The sequence below is a fragment of the Lethenteron reissneri genome, chromosome 15, assembly GCF_015708825.2.
Source record: "Lethenteron reissneri isolate LAM-NWPU_2019-01 chromosome 15, ASM1570882v1, whole genome shotgun sequence".
NCBI lineage: Eukaryota > Metazoa > Chordata > Hyperoartia > Petromyzontiformes > Petromyzontidae > Lethenteron > Lethenteron reissneri.
Genome location: NC_083793.1, coordinates 857,697 through 874,467, shown reverse-complemented (window position 1 = coordinate 874,467; position 16,771 = coordinate 857,697). Strand labels below are relative to the sequence as shown.

Here is a 16,771-nt window from a genome sequence, read left to right as displayed (position 1 = left end):
CATCTGCATCGGCAGTCTCAACCAGAGCTGAAACTCCCACAATGCTATGGCTGGAGCCAGTGTCCCCAGATAGGCCGCTCGTGAAGACACGGATCAAGAGAAATGCAGAAATACGCGCAAACACACAAACACCACACGCGGAGGGCCATGTGGTGTGACCCCCCCCCCCCCCCAGTGTCGCGACTGCTGCTGGGCTTTTATTGCGACGTTAATGTGCGTCCAGAGACCCTGCTAAGGACACAACAACTACCCTCGGCTCCTAACACAACAACTTGAATGAGTTTCCCACCTGTCCCTGAGTTTACAGCAGCCCTCCGCTCCCAACGCCTCTTCAGTAACACCCATTGCACATTTGACTGCATCGTGCCCTCAGACCCGTTCTTGTTCGATAGCCAATAAACCGGCCCTCCCTGGACTTTAACAAACTGCTATGTTTGTATACACATTTAAAACCTTAACCTAATCCGTACAACTCTTTAACAAACACGTATTAATGTGCAAACGTTTACACTTCATTGGAGGTGTACTTGTTTACACTTAAGCCTTTGGGAATGAAACTTCTGAGGCATCAGCCACCTGCAAAGCCTTAGCACTTGCACAGACGTTTATATTTGGGTGGCTCAACCCCAAAGCTTAAATCATATGACTGCACCAGCAGCAATCATTTAAATAATTACAACTCTTCAAATTACATACAGTACCATTCATCGGAACATAAATAGTCTGCAAAACTTAGAAATGTCTTCCCTGAGGACATAAACATGGGGAAGTGCTCATTTCCTTTGGAAGCCCTCAAACAGTGGTGTAAATTCCACATTCCCATGGCGGGGGCCAGTCTTTCCTTCGGAAAATAAACTATTTCAATAACCACTATTTAGTCCCCACAAAGTGATACTACTTTTAGTCACCCCCAGGATGATGATGGATGATGATGTTCGTTACATTCTCACCGTGAGCCGGGTGCTGCGATGACGGTGCCAGCCCTGCCTGACTCCATAATGAGTTTTTTAGTGTGGTGTCCTTCCCTGCACCTCCGATTAGCACGGTTGGCTACGTACGGTGCAGAAGAAGTTCAACACACGCGGAACTCGACTTATACTCAAAGTCACACTTCTCTTGCCCATAATCGACACACAAATGGGAGCGAAGACCGGCCGACCAAGATTCGCGAAGCACTCAGTCGGCATTGAATGCCGATACTTCCACATGATGTTTCTGTTGTTGCACAGAGTGAACTCCTGCATTGCCGCCAAGTGGCTTGCCATTAAGATAATTGCACCGTGCAAGGCTGAGACCACATTAATTTAGCCGGCACGGTCATAGCATGCCCCGCCTAGTACACAGTTAAACCACGGCAACAGAATTACTGCAGCTGAATGTGTATAATACGATGTTCGAGCACATGGGTGCATTAACTGCCTTGAATACAAATGTATGTCAAGACGACACACAATAGCTAACTGTAGTAAAACAGTGAAGAAGTGATGCAAGTCAGAGCAAGTGCAGGAAGTTGACATATATCATACACGTGATCAGGATGAATGGTGACCTTCTGATTGACGCAGAACAGATTCGTATCAGTGCACTTCGTTCTGTACCTGGTAGCTGACAACCCAATGGGGATACATTCTTTAATGACCACGACTTACGATCCCTGCCATTGATGTCTTTCCCGTTGATTCGATCGCTTTGCGATGTTTGGGAGATTGGGTGACCTAAGGGCCCCTCTCCCCACTCGCAGCACATTACCACAGCACCACAGCACCACTGGGCCGCGGTGGCGAGATGTTAACTCCCTCGCCTGGTATGCAGGAGGTCGTTGGTTCGATCCAGACCCTGACGCCTGCTGTATATTTGGAGTTTGCATGTTCTCCCCGTGGTTGCGTAGAGTTTTCTCCAGGTCCTCCGTTTTTTCCCTCCACATTTATAAACACGCGTTTAGATGATTTGGCTGCTTCTATAAATCCCCACATATGTAAAGCCACTTTGTTGAGCTATCATTCGTGGCCAAGTCGCCTCTAAAAAAGAGCTATATAGCTGAGTGGGCTTCACCTGCTAGATATAATCGTTTCGTTTATTGACATTACCTATTCAAAGCAGCAATTGCAAAGCCTCTATTGGCAGCGGCCCTGATGTCCCGTTCATACAGTGCCCCACGTGCATCTGTTGCTGCTGCTGCTGCGCATTAAATATTTACTGAGCGTCACCGAGCGGGTTTAATGACGCAATACTCCGAGCTTACAAAACAAAACTCACAACGTACAAATTACAGGCGAGTCAAAAGTCAACGTCTCCCCCCCCACCCCTCCAATGGCACGGTAAGCCAAATTTATCGACGTAACTTTACGCTTTCGGTGAATTCGCCAGACAGAGCAAGGCACACCGTGAAACACTATTAATGCCGAATGTGTCAAAATATTTAAAGTTACGTCAAAGACGATTAAACAAGGCGATTACTGAGGCTGGATAGGGGTGGTTTTTAGTCCCACTTCTAGAACCGTCCGCAAATTGTCTTTGGCTCTTACGAGTACTGGGCATTTAAACCGACTCTTTAAAAATCAAAACTTGTATCTCTTTGCTCAAACGAGCGAGAGGTGGGAAGGGGGGGGGGGGGTGTCCATCTCTGTCAGTGGCCATGAACCAGGGGTCAAAATTCCACATTCATATGAAAGGGCCCTGTATCTCCACAGGATAAGTGCTTGTTGACTTGCCACAAAATCGATGTTCGTTTTGTCAGCCCCAAAGTGATGATGGGCTTCAGGAAACTGTGCTTACACTCGACTCTTAAACGCAGTACTTGCACAATAACTTTATGCGACGATTATTGCAGTTTTACCACGTGCTCCTGTTCTACTGCACGCCGAGTCTCCATTGTAATTATGATGGCAGCACCAAGGTCACATGTTCTTAACTGTTAGGCTGTTTTCATATTTTTTTAAAGCACTTCACGAGAAGAATGTACAATTGCATTTTTTGTTCAAAGCTGCGTTAACAAACTGGGAGGTACATCTGGACATCTTTGAGCTCCCACTGGTCACCAGCGAGGAGCTGTGTACACAGTTGTAGAACTCCCACACTCACAGCGGCTGTGGTCGCCTTGCTGCCACCCAACATTGGAAGGCGGTGGAGTAACACATCTCCCTTCCATGGTCGACAAATATCGATTACATCGCTTTAAATTATATTAAAAACAAAGAGGTGGCCGGATAGGTATACTCCTGCGATTCACGTGTCAGTGCAATTAGACAGCAATCGTGAGAGCCTGGGTTCAAATCCCATTCCAAGCTCAAAGCAGGTTCTCATGAACCGAGAGTCTGGTGGTCTAAGCCCAGTCTGAGGCATTCGTAATTCATTCCAGACCCCCAATACAAATGATGAAGCCTCATTCTTTAATCACCAAAAATTCTTATCGTGGGTCTTTGTCCAACATCCTTCAGTGGTATCCCTCACACGGCCACTTAAGAATGGGCCGTGTTGTTGATGAAATCCTGTCCACTCGCCTCTCCCTGCGACTAGGGGAACACACGGTGGGTGTGGTGGGCGCTCTCCAACGAGACAAGCCAGCTCTTCAAACTAATCTTCAGCAGCACCGGGGGCCGACGGGGGGAGGAGGGGGGCAGCGGAGGGGAATGTGACGTTCATTTTAAACAAACGTCAGACCGGCCAATTTAAACGGCGACGTTTTCCAAAACAGCGCGCGGGGCCCTCTCCGCGCACAGGCGCACGCAACTTGTCATCATTTCCCTCCGTCCGAGATACTCAACGATAGCAACAACATAGCGGCTCCTGGCCTCGAAGCATTCCCCCACCTCCACCCCCCCAACTAATGCAGCCTCGACCCATGTTGTCAGAGGATTTGGCTCGACCATCGCTATATAGCAAGTTCAATTCCCGGTTGATGTCGCCTCTCGCGACTGATAAAATTATCAGGAGCACCGCTTTTCAAAAGACACGGAAGTCTGTTCCCACGTGGATTGGTCCCCTAGCACGAAGATGTCGAATTGCCACCGCTGGCTCAGTGGAGAAGGGCACCATGGGGGCTGGCCACATCGTGGCCTTCCTCTCGCTCTCGCACTTTCGTCAACGCACCCAGCTCGTCACAGAAACGAACCGCTGTTGACACTGCCCCAGGTCATCGCAGCTCCGTGCCAGAGACGCGAGACCACACATCACCCCGGGCCACAACTCCTCCACGCTTGCGGGGCCGCCGAGAGCTCCCCGTGCAAACAAGCGGTAGCGCTGCAGTGGTGTGCGGTGGGTACACGGTCACACAGCAACACGCAGACGAGTGTTAATGGATGTCTGGTGGGGGAAATGCAAATACCTTGTGTAGTCGCCTTTAGCCTCCTGCAAAACAATAAACACAGCAAAGGGTTTTAATCATCAACATAGCAAACATGCAAACACACACGGCAAACACGCACACATACAGCAATCGCGCACGAGACAACGCGCATCAAGATCTGGGTACAGTGGCACGCCTTCAATCCCCCCCGCCCCCGAACACTGGAGGCAGGGTTGGTGGATCACGCAGAGATCAACACGTGTGCTGCATGAACTCTCGACCTGCCGAGTCGCCACAAATCCAAGACTTGAGCCCAAAACGTCCCAGGAGCTTCGAGCCGAGCGCCCCACCCACAGCACCATGCCACCAGGTAGGCATGCCACAAACTGGAGGGTCATCACAGCCGATTCTGCCGATGCCACTAGACCCGCTCGTGCCATTACTTCAATATCCACCCCTACGGCGTTCCTCCGTTTGGCTTCAGGCCCTTCCTGCCTTGGCAGCCCATCCCTGGGTGGCGGTGGCAGAGCTCTCCGCTCTCATGGACACAAGCCCCACTCATCACAACCTGCTCCTCCAATGCTTCTCTTGAGACAACACGGCTGTAGCATTACAAGCATTTACTCCAAGGAGCTGAGGCTTATATTCTAGTTTGCTTTGTTAAAGAGTCCAGCAGCACAGTGACCAATAGAGTAACAGGCATCATTCCTGTCACTCAACACTAAAAGAATCCACCCCTCTACGGGTTGCGTAGCGCATCCGGCGAAGCTCGCCCAGCCCCTGTGCTGCATCAGGCCCCACGCGAGCCAGGCACACGCGGCATCCACACCTGGCGTACGCGATACCCCCGCGTGCCGGGACGCTCCGCTGACAGCAAGCGCGCGCAGACGAAACCGTACACTTGAGCCAGATTCATAAATTAAGCAACGGCTGATGAACTATTGACGAAACGTCCTTTTGTGGGCGCCTCCTGGGTCACGCGCTCAAAGGACCCCCCCCGTTGTGAAGCGGAGTCGAGAGCGGCCCCCGCCATCGCGCACCGCAACGCCGCGTTGTTCCGCATCTCGGGGCACCCGGGGGAATTGAGCTGTCACCGCTCGGACACACGCGAGGGGTGCACCACCTCTCCTCTCCTCTCCTCGGTGAACGCAAAACTTTTGCCTGCCGGTCAAATCCCTGAACGGCAGCAGCGCCTCCGAAAGAGCCAATCGCGTTAAAGCGGTCAGCGTTGGAGCAGCACGGGGTTCGTATCTTCCTTGTTTTTTAGAAACGTGGGGTGGGTTGGCGGATCACGCAGATCTCCGTGCGCTCAAGTGATCAGGAGGTGGCAGTGCAGCAAGTGGGTTGCTGCATTGTTGTGTTTGGACCGCTTGAATGCATTCCCCCTGACAAACGTTGGTTCCCTCCGGGTGCCGTCTGTTTCCTCACAAGTGCATAACGCGCAGAGAGAAATTGGTCAAAAATCCCAAGGCGAGGCTCTTATAGCAAAGAGTGTTTGGATGAATTGAAGCTCCGCCAGACGAATAAAGGACATTACGGTAATTACAATTACAATAAGGAAACGAGCACGTGTGTGTGCGTGGTTACTATACACACACCACCCAACGGGAGAACGCTTACAAGCACATGGAGATATCGGTACGAACGCAAAGCGTGCTGTTCGAATCTGAAGCCCTCAAACAAAGGCAGAACCGAATGTGGAGCGACCCTCAAGGGGAGAATCACAAAACCCGCCTTGGAACCCTTTCAGAGTCTAATCTTGCGTCTACTAAACACACGTGCTTCACTTGCAGCATGTTTGCATTGGCCGAGACCATCAAACTTGGCAACAACAAAACACGTGCAATGTAACCGCTCTTGGCCAAACATCTCAATGCAGAAACATGTCCTGCACTTTTCCCAAAATGGGATCACACACATGGCAGCCCCTCCCATTAGCACCGTTGGCTACGTACGGTGCGAAAGAAGTTCAACGTCCATGCACGGCAACATCACCCACCCCCCTGAAGCAAAACCTTGGCAGGACCCTCCTGTAAATGAGTCCTGCGACTCAGCGAGGCGTGCGTGGGTAGACAAGTGTGTTCGTAGTAAGACGACTGATGCGTCTTGGGCAGGTGAGCAGGAGTCGAACCCAAGGTAGTTTCTCAGCGTTGCTGGCTCAGGTTGGCTCCCGCGAGCCATCTCCTGACATCGGGTATCAGTTAACAACCACTCAGAGAGCTCTAAAGTTTACCAAACCATTTCCTAGAGCTAAATACATTCCAGCCCTTACATGTGAATATTGAACAAAGGTGTGCACTGTGTCTAAATGCAGACGGAATGTTGTTAAACAGAAATGAGAGCGCACGCGCGCTCACACACACACAAACACAAGTGTACACCCCCCATTTAAACACTCAAACTCGAGCACACACGTACAACATCACACACAGAGAGAAACAAAGCTCCCCTGTCACTGCCTTACAGACTGTTGAGCTGGGTGCTGTTCGCGGGTACCTATTAAGGCTGGCATGGCGCACCATGTGGCTCGTGCGGCGTCGCACCACGGCCGATCGGTTACACACCGAACCAGGGACTCGTTTACAGCTGAGTCTACTGTAGATGGCTCGGAATCAAACCTCGGTTGCCGGCATGACACTGCAGCGATGCGTGATCCACTACACCGCCCCAAACACACAAGACAAAGACAAATATCTCCCCCTCCCATATAGCCTTTAACTGAGCGTTACGGCAAGTGCTGTTCGCGAGCACTATGAAGGCCGGCAGGAAACACCAAAGGGTGGGTGGCCAACACCCATCTGTGTCTCCCCAGCGCCGAGGTTTTCTGTACACCACACCAAATACTCATTTCAGGCCGAGTCAATCTAGTGGAGGCTCAAGACCGGTTCAGATATTCGACACTTAAGCGGGACTCGAACTCGGGTCACCGGGCTCGTAGAGCGACACGCCAACTGCTGCACTACCGCTCCTCTCACACACACACACAGATGTGTACACACACACACAATTACATACACGCTCTCCTTATGCATCAAAATCCCACTTAACCTTGCAGTCTGGTTAAGCGCAACAAAGCGAACCAAATAAACCCTGACAGTACAAACACGTTGCTGGTCTCAAGGTTTGTTTATGGAAAGCGCCCTCCAGTCAAATCTCTACCCAGAAATGCCACACTGAGCATCTATAACTCTTCATCTCCGCCAGGGTTGTTCGACCAATAGCCTTATTGAGTGTTCATGTATGGAATATAATTACACCTAATTCACGGTCACTTTCACGTTGTATCGCATGCATCATTTGACTTGTGCCCTATATATATGTATGCTAAAAGCAAGATAATATCTTTCCCACGCAAGGTGGATTTCCATCAGCTGCCAAACAACTATGCCAGCCAAGAAATAACATCAAAGGATAAGTGCCATGATAAAAAAAGGTCAACTCAGGCTTTTAGCAACAGAGAGAGTGGCTGTGTCTGCAAGAGAGGCGCAGAAGGCAGAAGCACCACTGCACACAGACAGAGGGAAACTCCCCACACAAGCCCCATGCAATAACGGTGGCTTAGACGGAGCTCAGAACATGCATTTGCCCCAACATGGGCATTGTGGGGTGAAATATAAGAATTATTAGAGGCCATTGTGGGGTTATTTAGTTTCTAAAGATCTGGGCGTTTAAACATCATGATCTTCCGTTACGCACCGATTACTCAAGGAGCAATCTCGTTTGTATCGTCATCAAAACCCACGTGATGATGATCGCCGTGGTGCTGCAGATCGTCTGGTTGACAAAGCCACAACAACCACAATGGGGTATTAAAGTAAAACGTCACAGCCCCTTGCCGCCAATCCACTGCTGGATCAAGGCCTCCCCACGTCGTGTCAGTCATGGGGGTGTTGGACTCAGGACCGGTTTCGCCACTGACGTTAGCCGTGGCCCAAAATCTAAATGCAGGTCACCGCACTAACCACCCCCAATGTTTGACATGCATATATAGTCATTGTTTTTCAGAACGGCCTTGCTTATATTTTCCCTCCCCAATTGAACCTTAAGGACTATTTCGTATGTAGAAATAAATTGGTTTAGCTGGAGAATAATCACACGCAAGGAGTAAGAGCTCAGCTCTACAGATGCGAGTCATGATCCCACTTGCTGCACTGTCATCTCCTGGCCATCTCACAGCCCAGCAGATCTGGAGGATCACAGCATGTCGACAATGATGTCCCACCCACTGCGCTGGGATTTAGCAAAATGCAACTGAGACTGCAATAAACACAAAATAGGAATCACGAAAAATGTGTCTCCATACCGAGGATGTGGTTCGCGGAGAATTACTGCAACCCTTTTGTGGTTTGGGAGTATCTGGTTAATTCCAAAAATGTTCAGTGAGACATTAATGAAACATCTCAAGCAGGACTCCCGCCTGTGAAAAGTCTCCGCTCATAAATGGATCGTCGTTATCGCTCGTATCTTATTCACCTTTGTATCCACTTGAACCAGATGGCAGTGGTTTTTTCTTTGAGCGGGGTCCCATGGTTCATATGGAGTGCTCTTGCCAATAGCGTCTGTTAAAGCCACCGGCAATTGTTTAACAAGTCTGACTCTGCTGATGAGAATTGGAAGGTTAAAACTGGTCTAGAGTTTGCCTACTTTACTCAAATGCTTCGTTAAAATAATTGTCTGGAAAACGAACAGATGGACTAACATATAATGTTTATTTATTAGTGGAGACAGAACAGAGTTAACACGCGCTTGCTTTTAGCAGATGGCACACTCATAGCGATAACAATGATTGCATTGCACTAAACATACATGAGCGGGCAGGTGTGGCGACTCCACACACAAGCCGAGCGACGCAGCGGCCAGCACCGCCGAGCACCGGCAGGCGAGGCCCCACACAGGTGAGGCCCTACACAGGTGAGGCCCCACACAGGTGCGTGTGCGCATGCACGAACGGCGCAACGCCTCTCACCTGCAGCGCGTACGCGGCCAACGCAAACGCCGTCTCGGTGTCCACTTCGACCTGGCCCTGCACGGCACGGAGGGGGACACAAGGGAGCAGCGGCAGCAGCAGCGGCAGCAGCGGCGAGAGCTGAACACCGACTTGCACAACACAGATCTCTACCCCCCCCCCCCACCAGCCCTGCCGCACGCAGAAGATGAACCCACCCAGAGGCGCCGGCCCAGGGGAGGAGCCAGGACTGTTCCATTTTCAACCGGTGGGCAGGGGAGCGGGGGGGGAGATGTTGGGGGTTGTGGAGAGTTCTTACTCACTTGGTAGAGCTCGCCTCTTGCTGACGTGCGCAACTTTGCACGCAGCGGTAGAGACCGCAGGGTAAATTAGGCTCTGCCTGGTCGCATAGGGTATGGGGCGATGCTCATCTCTGTAAGCTGCTCTCTGAGACATGGGTGGGAATTCCACATTTCCATGGCGGTGGCTAGTTTTTCCACTGGACAGCCACCGTTGAATTCCCATAAAGTGAGAGGAGTTTAATCTACTCCAGATGAACAGTCCGATTTAAACCCTGACCAGGATTTCAACTTGCATGAAAAGGTATTGCGGTGGGTCTACTCGCGAAACAATGGATTCTGCGTCCGATTTTGGTGTTCGCTTATCAGACACGGCACAGAATTGCTCATAAATATTGTGTGACATGTTTGTTAATTTAGGTCCAAAGCTGTCTGTGGCTTAATACCATCAGAACACGTGGCCACGAATGATAATTTGAGCATCACCGGCATTGTTATCAGCAGAATACCACAAAACGTGATCCTAAAACTCAAGCAAATTATTACAATTGAACGGCATCGCTTATAGCCTGTGGCGCATCGGGATCTACGGGTGAAATGCATCTTGCAAGTGTAAATTATTGTTATTATTATATTTAACTATCAGGCAGCTAAAATAAAAGAGCTGGGAATACAGGAAAGACATTGTGCATTTGTTATGAGTACCAGATGTGGGATCTGTGCAGAAGGAAGGAAGCGATGGTGGGGTGTGGTGGCAGCAACTGGCAATCTTTAAGAGTAAATCAAGAACTAATATTAAACTAGAAACTATTTTTATTTTACCAGGTAAGGCCCATTGAGCTATCTAGCTCTTTTCAGAAGCGACCTGGCCACACATCATATCCCAATGAAGTGGCTCATTGCGGAAATGTATAGCAGCCAAATATTCTAAATGCATGATCATGATTCAGAATGTGAGGGGAAAAACCGGATGACCTGGAGAAAAATCCACGCGACCACGGGGAGAACATGGAAACTTCAAATATACAGCAGCAGGCGTCAGGGTCGGGATCGAACCCACGGCCTCCTGTACAGCAGGCGAGGTAGTTAACATCTCACCACCGCAGTGGAAAACAGACATTCTGCCAAGGTGGAGCAGTTACGCGCGTGTGTGCGTGTACGTACGTGTTTGTGCGTGTGCGTACGCATGTGCGTGTACGTGCGTATACATGTGTGTGCATGCGTGTACGTGTGTGCGCATGTGTGTGCGTGTACGTGCGTGTACGTGCGTGCGCGCGTGCGCATGTGCATGTACGTGCGTGTACGTGCATGTACGTGTGTGTGTGCGTGTACGTGTGCGTGTACGTACGTGCACGTACGTGCGTGTATGTACGTGACTGCATGTTTGTAAGTGTGTGTACATGTGGGGAGCAGCAGTAAAAGTGGTTCGTGCACTGCACGACAAACCCGACCACCCGAGTTAGATTCCTGCTAACGATCAATAACAGTGGTTATCTGCACCAGACCTGGGCTTCCCCTAGGTCGACTAAGCCTTAAATAATGACGTGGTACTTCGTGTACACATCAGCACTTGGGAGAACAAAGGCGGGCCGGGCGTGTTGCTGGAAACCCACCCCCTCGTGTGCCTTCGTAAGTGCCCGCTAATAGCCATGTTGGGGGAGCTTTGTCGTTTTCGTACGTGTGAGCATGTCTGTCCGTACGCGTGCACGTGTGTGTATGCTGCACCCCGTCTGCGCGTGGATGTGCTCGCATTGTCCTTCCCCGCACTTCGGAATAGCACGATTGGCTACGTACGGTGCAAAAGAAGTTCAACACACATACATGTACGTGTGCGTCTGGGGATCCGGTGGCTGGAACGTGCTTATACCGTCGTCATAATCATCATAATCATCATCCAAGCTGTGGGGAGTCTCGACTCCAGCCAGCCACCGTAAGAGCCGAAAATGAGTTAAAGAGCAGCAGCGATTCGCAGGGCGCGCCGCTAATCCCCGCAGCTCCCTCCCTCCCTCGCCCCGGGCTCCGCGCCAACTCAATTACTGTGCGCGATGCTTTTAAGGTGGAGAGAGAAGGGTGCCCCCCCCCCCCCCGTGCTTTGCGCTCAGAACAGCGCTAATGTTGTGGCCCTTTGTTAAATGCAGCCCGCCAGTGCTCACTGTGCAGCATTGCTGCTGCTGCGGCTTTTTATATCTTTCAGTGAACAGTGCCCCCATAGTTTAGACGGAGTGCTCTCACCAATAACAACTGGTGACCCGGGTAGCAGTTGTTTAACTCGCCTTCTGACGCTGATGATGAGACCGAGACATTTCAAAACCGGTGCAGGGCCGGCTTGCTTGCTTAAACAAATGCTGATGGATAATAATGGTCTGTAAAGCCAAGAGGCTGAAGGGCTAAAATATGTTTTAGTCCTTCAGCCTTTACAAAAGTTTTTAGCCGTAACGTCCAACAGTTTGAGTGCTTGTTCCACTTAACCAGGTTGTGTGCACAGGCGTCATCATCGTCATGCTCATAATCTAATCAAGATCAATTAATCAGTCGCTCTTTGTGGGAAGCCGAGGGTGGTTATCCAGCAGAGAAACTGGCCCTCGCCATAGGAATGTGAATTGTTGCCACTCAGAGCTGGCAATGGATACGAGTATTTGTCCAATGCTCCTTTTAAACAGTAGACTTTTAAATTTTGATTCGCAAACTCCTTAGAGAAGCACAACTTCAGTCGAACTAAAAATGAACACGAGTGGACTGATGAACGCCGTCAGATCAGCATGGAGGCCGCACCGCTGAGATTCTGAGTCTGCATCTCCAGCCACTGACCACTTTGGTGAAGCCTTGACGTTTGTTCAAAATTGATACTCAGCTCAGTCGCTATTGACTGTGTTTAATGTACACATTGAGATTTTTTTTTCTATCTTTAATTAGCCAACTGTAAGAAGGGTAAAATATTTTAATTATCTTTAATTGTATAAATGTACTAGATAAGTGACATGCAGAGAATCACTCCATAGAGAGAGCAAAGAAGGAGCAGCGTCTACTGTGGAATGACAGAAGCCGATTGAATTTCGGCAGAAACCATAGCTCAGTTTCTGAAAAAGCTCCCGGCACGTGGACTCAAACGTCGGACACGGTGCCGAACGATGACACACGGCACGGCTGGACAGCGCATCGGTGATCTACGGAGCAGCAGCAGCAGCAGCAGCGCGACCACGAGGACCCATGCTGGGCCAGGAGCGGCCGCTCCAGGGTGGCCTCGCAGGGCCTCTCCCCGATGCGACGTGCGCCTCCTCTGGATTGAAAAACCTCGATCAGAAAAATAAAATTTATTTTCTAAAAGCTGCGATCAGTCTGATCACTGGGCAAAGACCAACATCTCCATATTCCTCCTGCTTTAATCTTTGGGTGCTGGAACCCAATTTATTTTATTCAAGACTCTCAGCGGTGCCAAGCCCAGTTCTTGGACACGGCCATTATGAGCTCCCCCCTACCCCCGTGCCAACCGGAAAACCTCGGAAGCACAGACCGCTCGCACAGACACCACCACCTCGCCCACACGCAAGCAAAACAGTGCTCTCCGCAGGCCGCCCGTGTTTGCTCGAGGTGCCCGTTGTTTGAGTTGGAAACGCATGAAGGCCCCCTCCAGTGGGAGGACATGCTCCCCAAGCGCTCCGCTCCAGCGTGCAGGAACGTTGGTGAAACGAGCGGGGGGAGGCACGTGCGTGCACGTGGAGCTCACCGCTGAGAAACGCCAGCCCGATGGCTCGGGGGGGGGGGGGGGAGGCAAACGTGTGACGAGAGAGGAGCCATTGCATCCACCCGGCTCTAACATCATCATCCATTGGGTTCCGGCTACCGCCTGCCAATGTCCGGCTACGAATTGCTGGTTTTCCCCAGGAAAAAGTATGGTTGCCCCGTCTTCTGGGGTGAGGAATCAAAGTGAACATGTAGGAATGGCAAGAGGAAAGGCCAATCCATTAAATGAGCCAACACCTTTAAATATTATTATGGATTTTAATATTCTTTTATTACTACGCTTGTTTACCCTGGGAAGCCCTGCCAAGTTTCATGACTCTTTTAGGAGGGTCCTGCCAAGTTTTTGAAGTAGGGAGGCGATGAATGCTAAGCTTCAACCCAGGTGAGCAAGAGACTGATCAAATTTAGTAAATTAGGACCGTCACGTTGGCACACATAGTATGCACTCTTGCACAAACCACCAGGGGAGCTCTCACGTGCACCGCGAAGCACACGGCGCGCTGTTTGTGGGTAGTGTTAACCGGGGCGTCCGCTCGGCTCGAACCGCAGACGGCAAGACGTTGTGGAATCGCTGACCGTGGTGACCTGTTGACTCCACCTCTGGGTGCCCGCAAGCCGGCGAGTGATCACAGCACGTGGCCTCGTGCGCACACGGACCGCCGCTGAGGCAGAAATGAAGACGCGAATTCCTAGCGGCCGCCAAAGCATCGCCAGGCAGCCAGTCGAGGGAGGGCGCGGCAGTGCTGCCAACGGCCCCACGTCGTGGAAGCTCGCACGAAGGTCGGGCGAGTGAGTCGGTGAGCGAGCGGGCGAGCGAGAGGTTGAGCCAGGAGGCGAATGAGTGGGTTCGCGAGCGGGCAAGCGAGTGGGCTAGCGAGCGGGCGAGTGGGTAGTTGAGCAAATGAGGGAGCGGGTGAGTGGATAAGCGAGCGGACGAGAGAACAGCAACTGGATGGGGGAGCCTGGGGTAGGCCATCCTGGGTATAAGGGTGGACGTGAGGTGAAGAAGGCTTTGTTCTCCGTGGCCCCCGCCTCCTCCTCCTCCCGGGGGAGCCGGGGCCTGAGTGAAACGAGTCTGGCTGCTGCTGCTGCTGCTGCGGCCCCAGGTGACTGTTCCGAGCGTTCGCCGGCATCTGGACAATGCATGTACGTTGAACTTCTTTCGCACCGTACGTAGCCAACCGTGCTAAATCGCACAATACTGGCCCCGCACATGCGGCACACAGCTCGCGTCCGACAAGGCAAAGCGGAAGTCAGGAGGACGAGGAGTGCGGTGGCAGTGGGACACAGGGCAGTTCCTAGACAGAATTGGACGTGCAGCAGCACCCTCGATCCCTTTGCCCAACCCCGAGGGCTCGCAGCGCCACAATGGCCGCGTTGTCTCGCCCGCCGCACCGCGGGACAAATCTCCCCTCTCTCTCCTCTTTCCCTCTCACTGCTGCACTGTGGAATTCCCTCCCATTGTCTCTCCCCCCCCGCCACCTCCTTCCGAGTTCTTATGATTTTACTCGATTCAAAAAAAGCAAAAGTGTCAATTTTAATGCAGCACCTGTATTGTTTTACTCGAATCAGAAAAAAAAAATGGACAGACGTGTCGTCACATTATAACTCTGCTTGCAGCGTGCAGTGCAATTACCGTCGCTTGGCACGTAACAGGCGCGATTACTTTTATGCGAGATTACTAATTCAGGGACGTCCACCAAAGAGATGGAGGGATGACATCGGTTCACGTGCAGGTGACGGATACATTTCCGCATCTCAGGAATCGTCGTGAGAGGTGGTGGTGGCTTTGGGAGGCCTTCCTCCAGCAGTGGATTGTTCATGGCTGATTATATTTTTTTTCTCTCATATTTTATTGTTTTACTTTTTTCAAAATGTTCAAAAATGTATCTAAGAGGGGGAAACGGAAGAGTCGGAAGCTTGGGTTTACTTACGGACAGCAGCAGCAGCAGCTAATGTGCATCGATCACTCTACTAGGGCCTCCAGCCACAGCACAATGCTGTCATGTCTTGGTCTAACTCAACCTCGTGCCTTAACCACTACCAAGTGATCAGAAGCGTAATCATTACCAAAAACTATACTGCTGTACTTCCAAAATGCCCAATACATTCTCATACTACATTACTGCTAAACAGCGAGCCGATCAGTGATCAGACAATCCGTACGCTCCACCTAGCACTGCGCGCAGCCTGGTTCACGGCACGTCGCACGCGATGCAACAGCACAATCACGCAACGACACAATGACGCGGGATGAGTTCAACGTGGGTCGCCAGCCACTGACAAAATTAGCCGAAATCAATAACTACAGACTGGCTCCAAGCATATGACCTCGTTGTTAAATGTTCAAATGTGCGTGAAGACCCGACAATGCCACGTACAGCTCTCTCTCTCTCTCTACATGTTTATAACGTTCGTGCTCACTACAGAAATTACTGAACATCACGGTGCGATTGGAACTTGAACAAATAACCTTCGGAAGGTGGAAGTAAAATGTGTCAGTCGATCTTACGACGCCTTACATGCATTACAATGTTTATGTACATGGCACTGCATAGTTAGCCCACTCAACAATCCCCATTGTGCCCATTTCAAGGGATGGGTTCTCAAAGACTGGCTTTGTGTCTCACTAGTGCACAAACCTAAAACACGATGGGCCCATTTCCACTTTTGCGTTCTGACGCCATTCCAGAGCGAAGGTATGCTACGTTCATATTCTTTTTTAATTTTGGTTTAAAATTTCCTGGACAGAATCGCAGCCTCTCGGAATGTACGCATCAAGCTCCGTTCCGCGTAATAGAATAACGCTTTCTGAGAAAACCCGAGGCAGAGATAATATTTTGGAATTATAAAAAATGTAATGCAGCTGGATGAGTGGGCCACAAGCTGGCCCAAGCCCCCGCATGCACTTGCTTATGACCGCGCTGTCAATTAAGCATCTCAACGCAATCAGTGTCCCTCATTTTACTTAAGTGGGTGTGCAACGGTGCTACGAACCCTGCAACCCGAGTTCGATTCCACAACGGCGTTTCTCCCACCTGCACCAACTTGCACTGCAATTTCACGAGAAGATATTGCTTGGCCATGAATGTAAAAAAATTTAAGGGACAAAATCATAGCCTTACTCATGACCAACACAATGTAGGGGAGTTATTTAAATGTGGCCAGGTATCCAGCCATTTTGCTTCTGCCATTCCCGTGATCTGGATCATCCTTGCAATGAGACTGCCCTGGTCTCGCTCGAGTTCTCACCTGGTTAAACTTTGTTATTTTCTTACTTCAACAGGTGACGCTGAGGTCAGAGTACACGACTCATAATCGAAAGGTCACAAGTTCAAATCCCAGCCAAAGGTCAAATCACCCCCCCATCACTCCTGCGAGTGGATAAAATGTTGACACACTTTTTAGAATATCGACTTCTGCGGTCATATCCCCCCACCCCATGGCGTGTGTCGGCCGAGACGCTCCACCCCCAGGTTGATCGACCCAGGGTGTGAGCAT

The 16,771-nt window shown here is 50.7% G+C and overlaps 1 protein-coding gene across 4 annotated transcripts in view; it reads right to left on the bottom strand.

The window, feature by feature from the left end:
* Positions 1-16,771, bottom strand: part of LOC133342568 (FERM domain-containing protein 4A-like) — a 103,449-nt gene that overhangs the window by 42,343 nt on the left and 44,335 nt on the right. For all 4 annotated transcript variants that reach the window (XM_061551754.1, XM_061551752.1, XM_061551753.1 and 1 more), the window contains 2 exons: positions 9,252-9,308; positions 4,325-4,347 (listed from right to left, as the gene is read on the bottom strand). In XM_061551754.1, the coding sequence (XP_061407738.1) occupies positions 4,325-4,347; positions 9,252-9,308 (80 nt within the window). The remainder of the gene's footprint in view (positions 1-4,324; positions 4,348-9,251; positions 9,309-16,771) is intronic.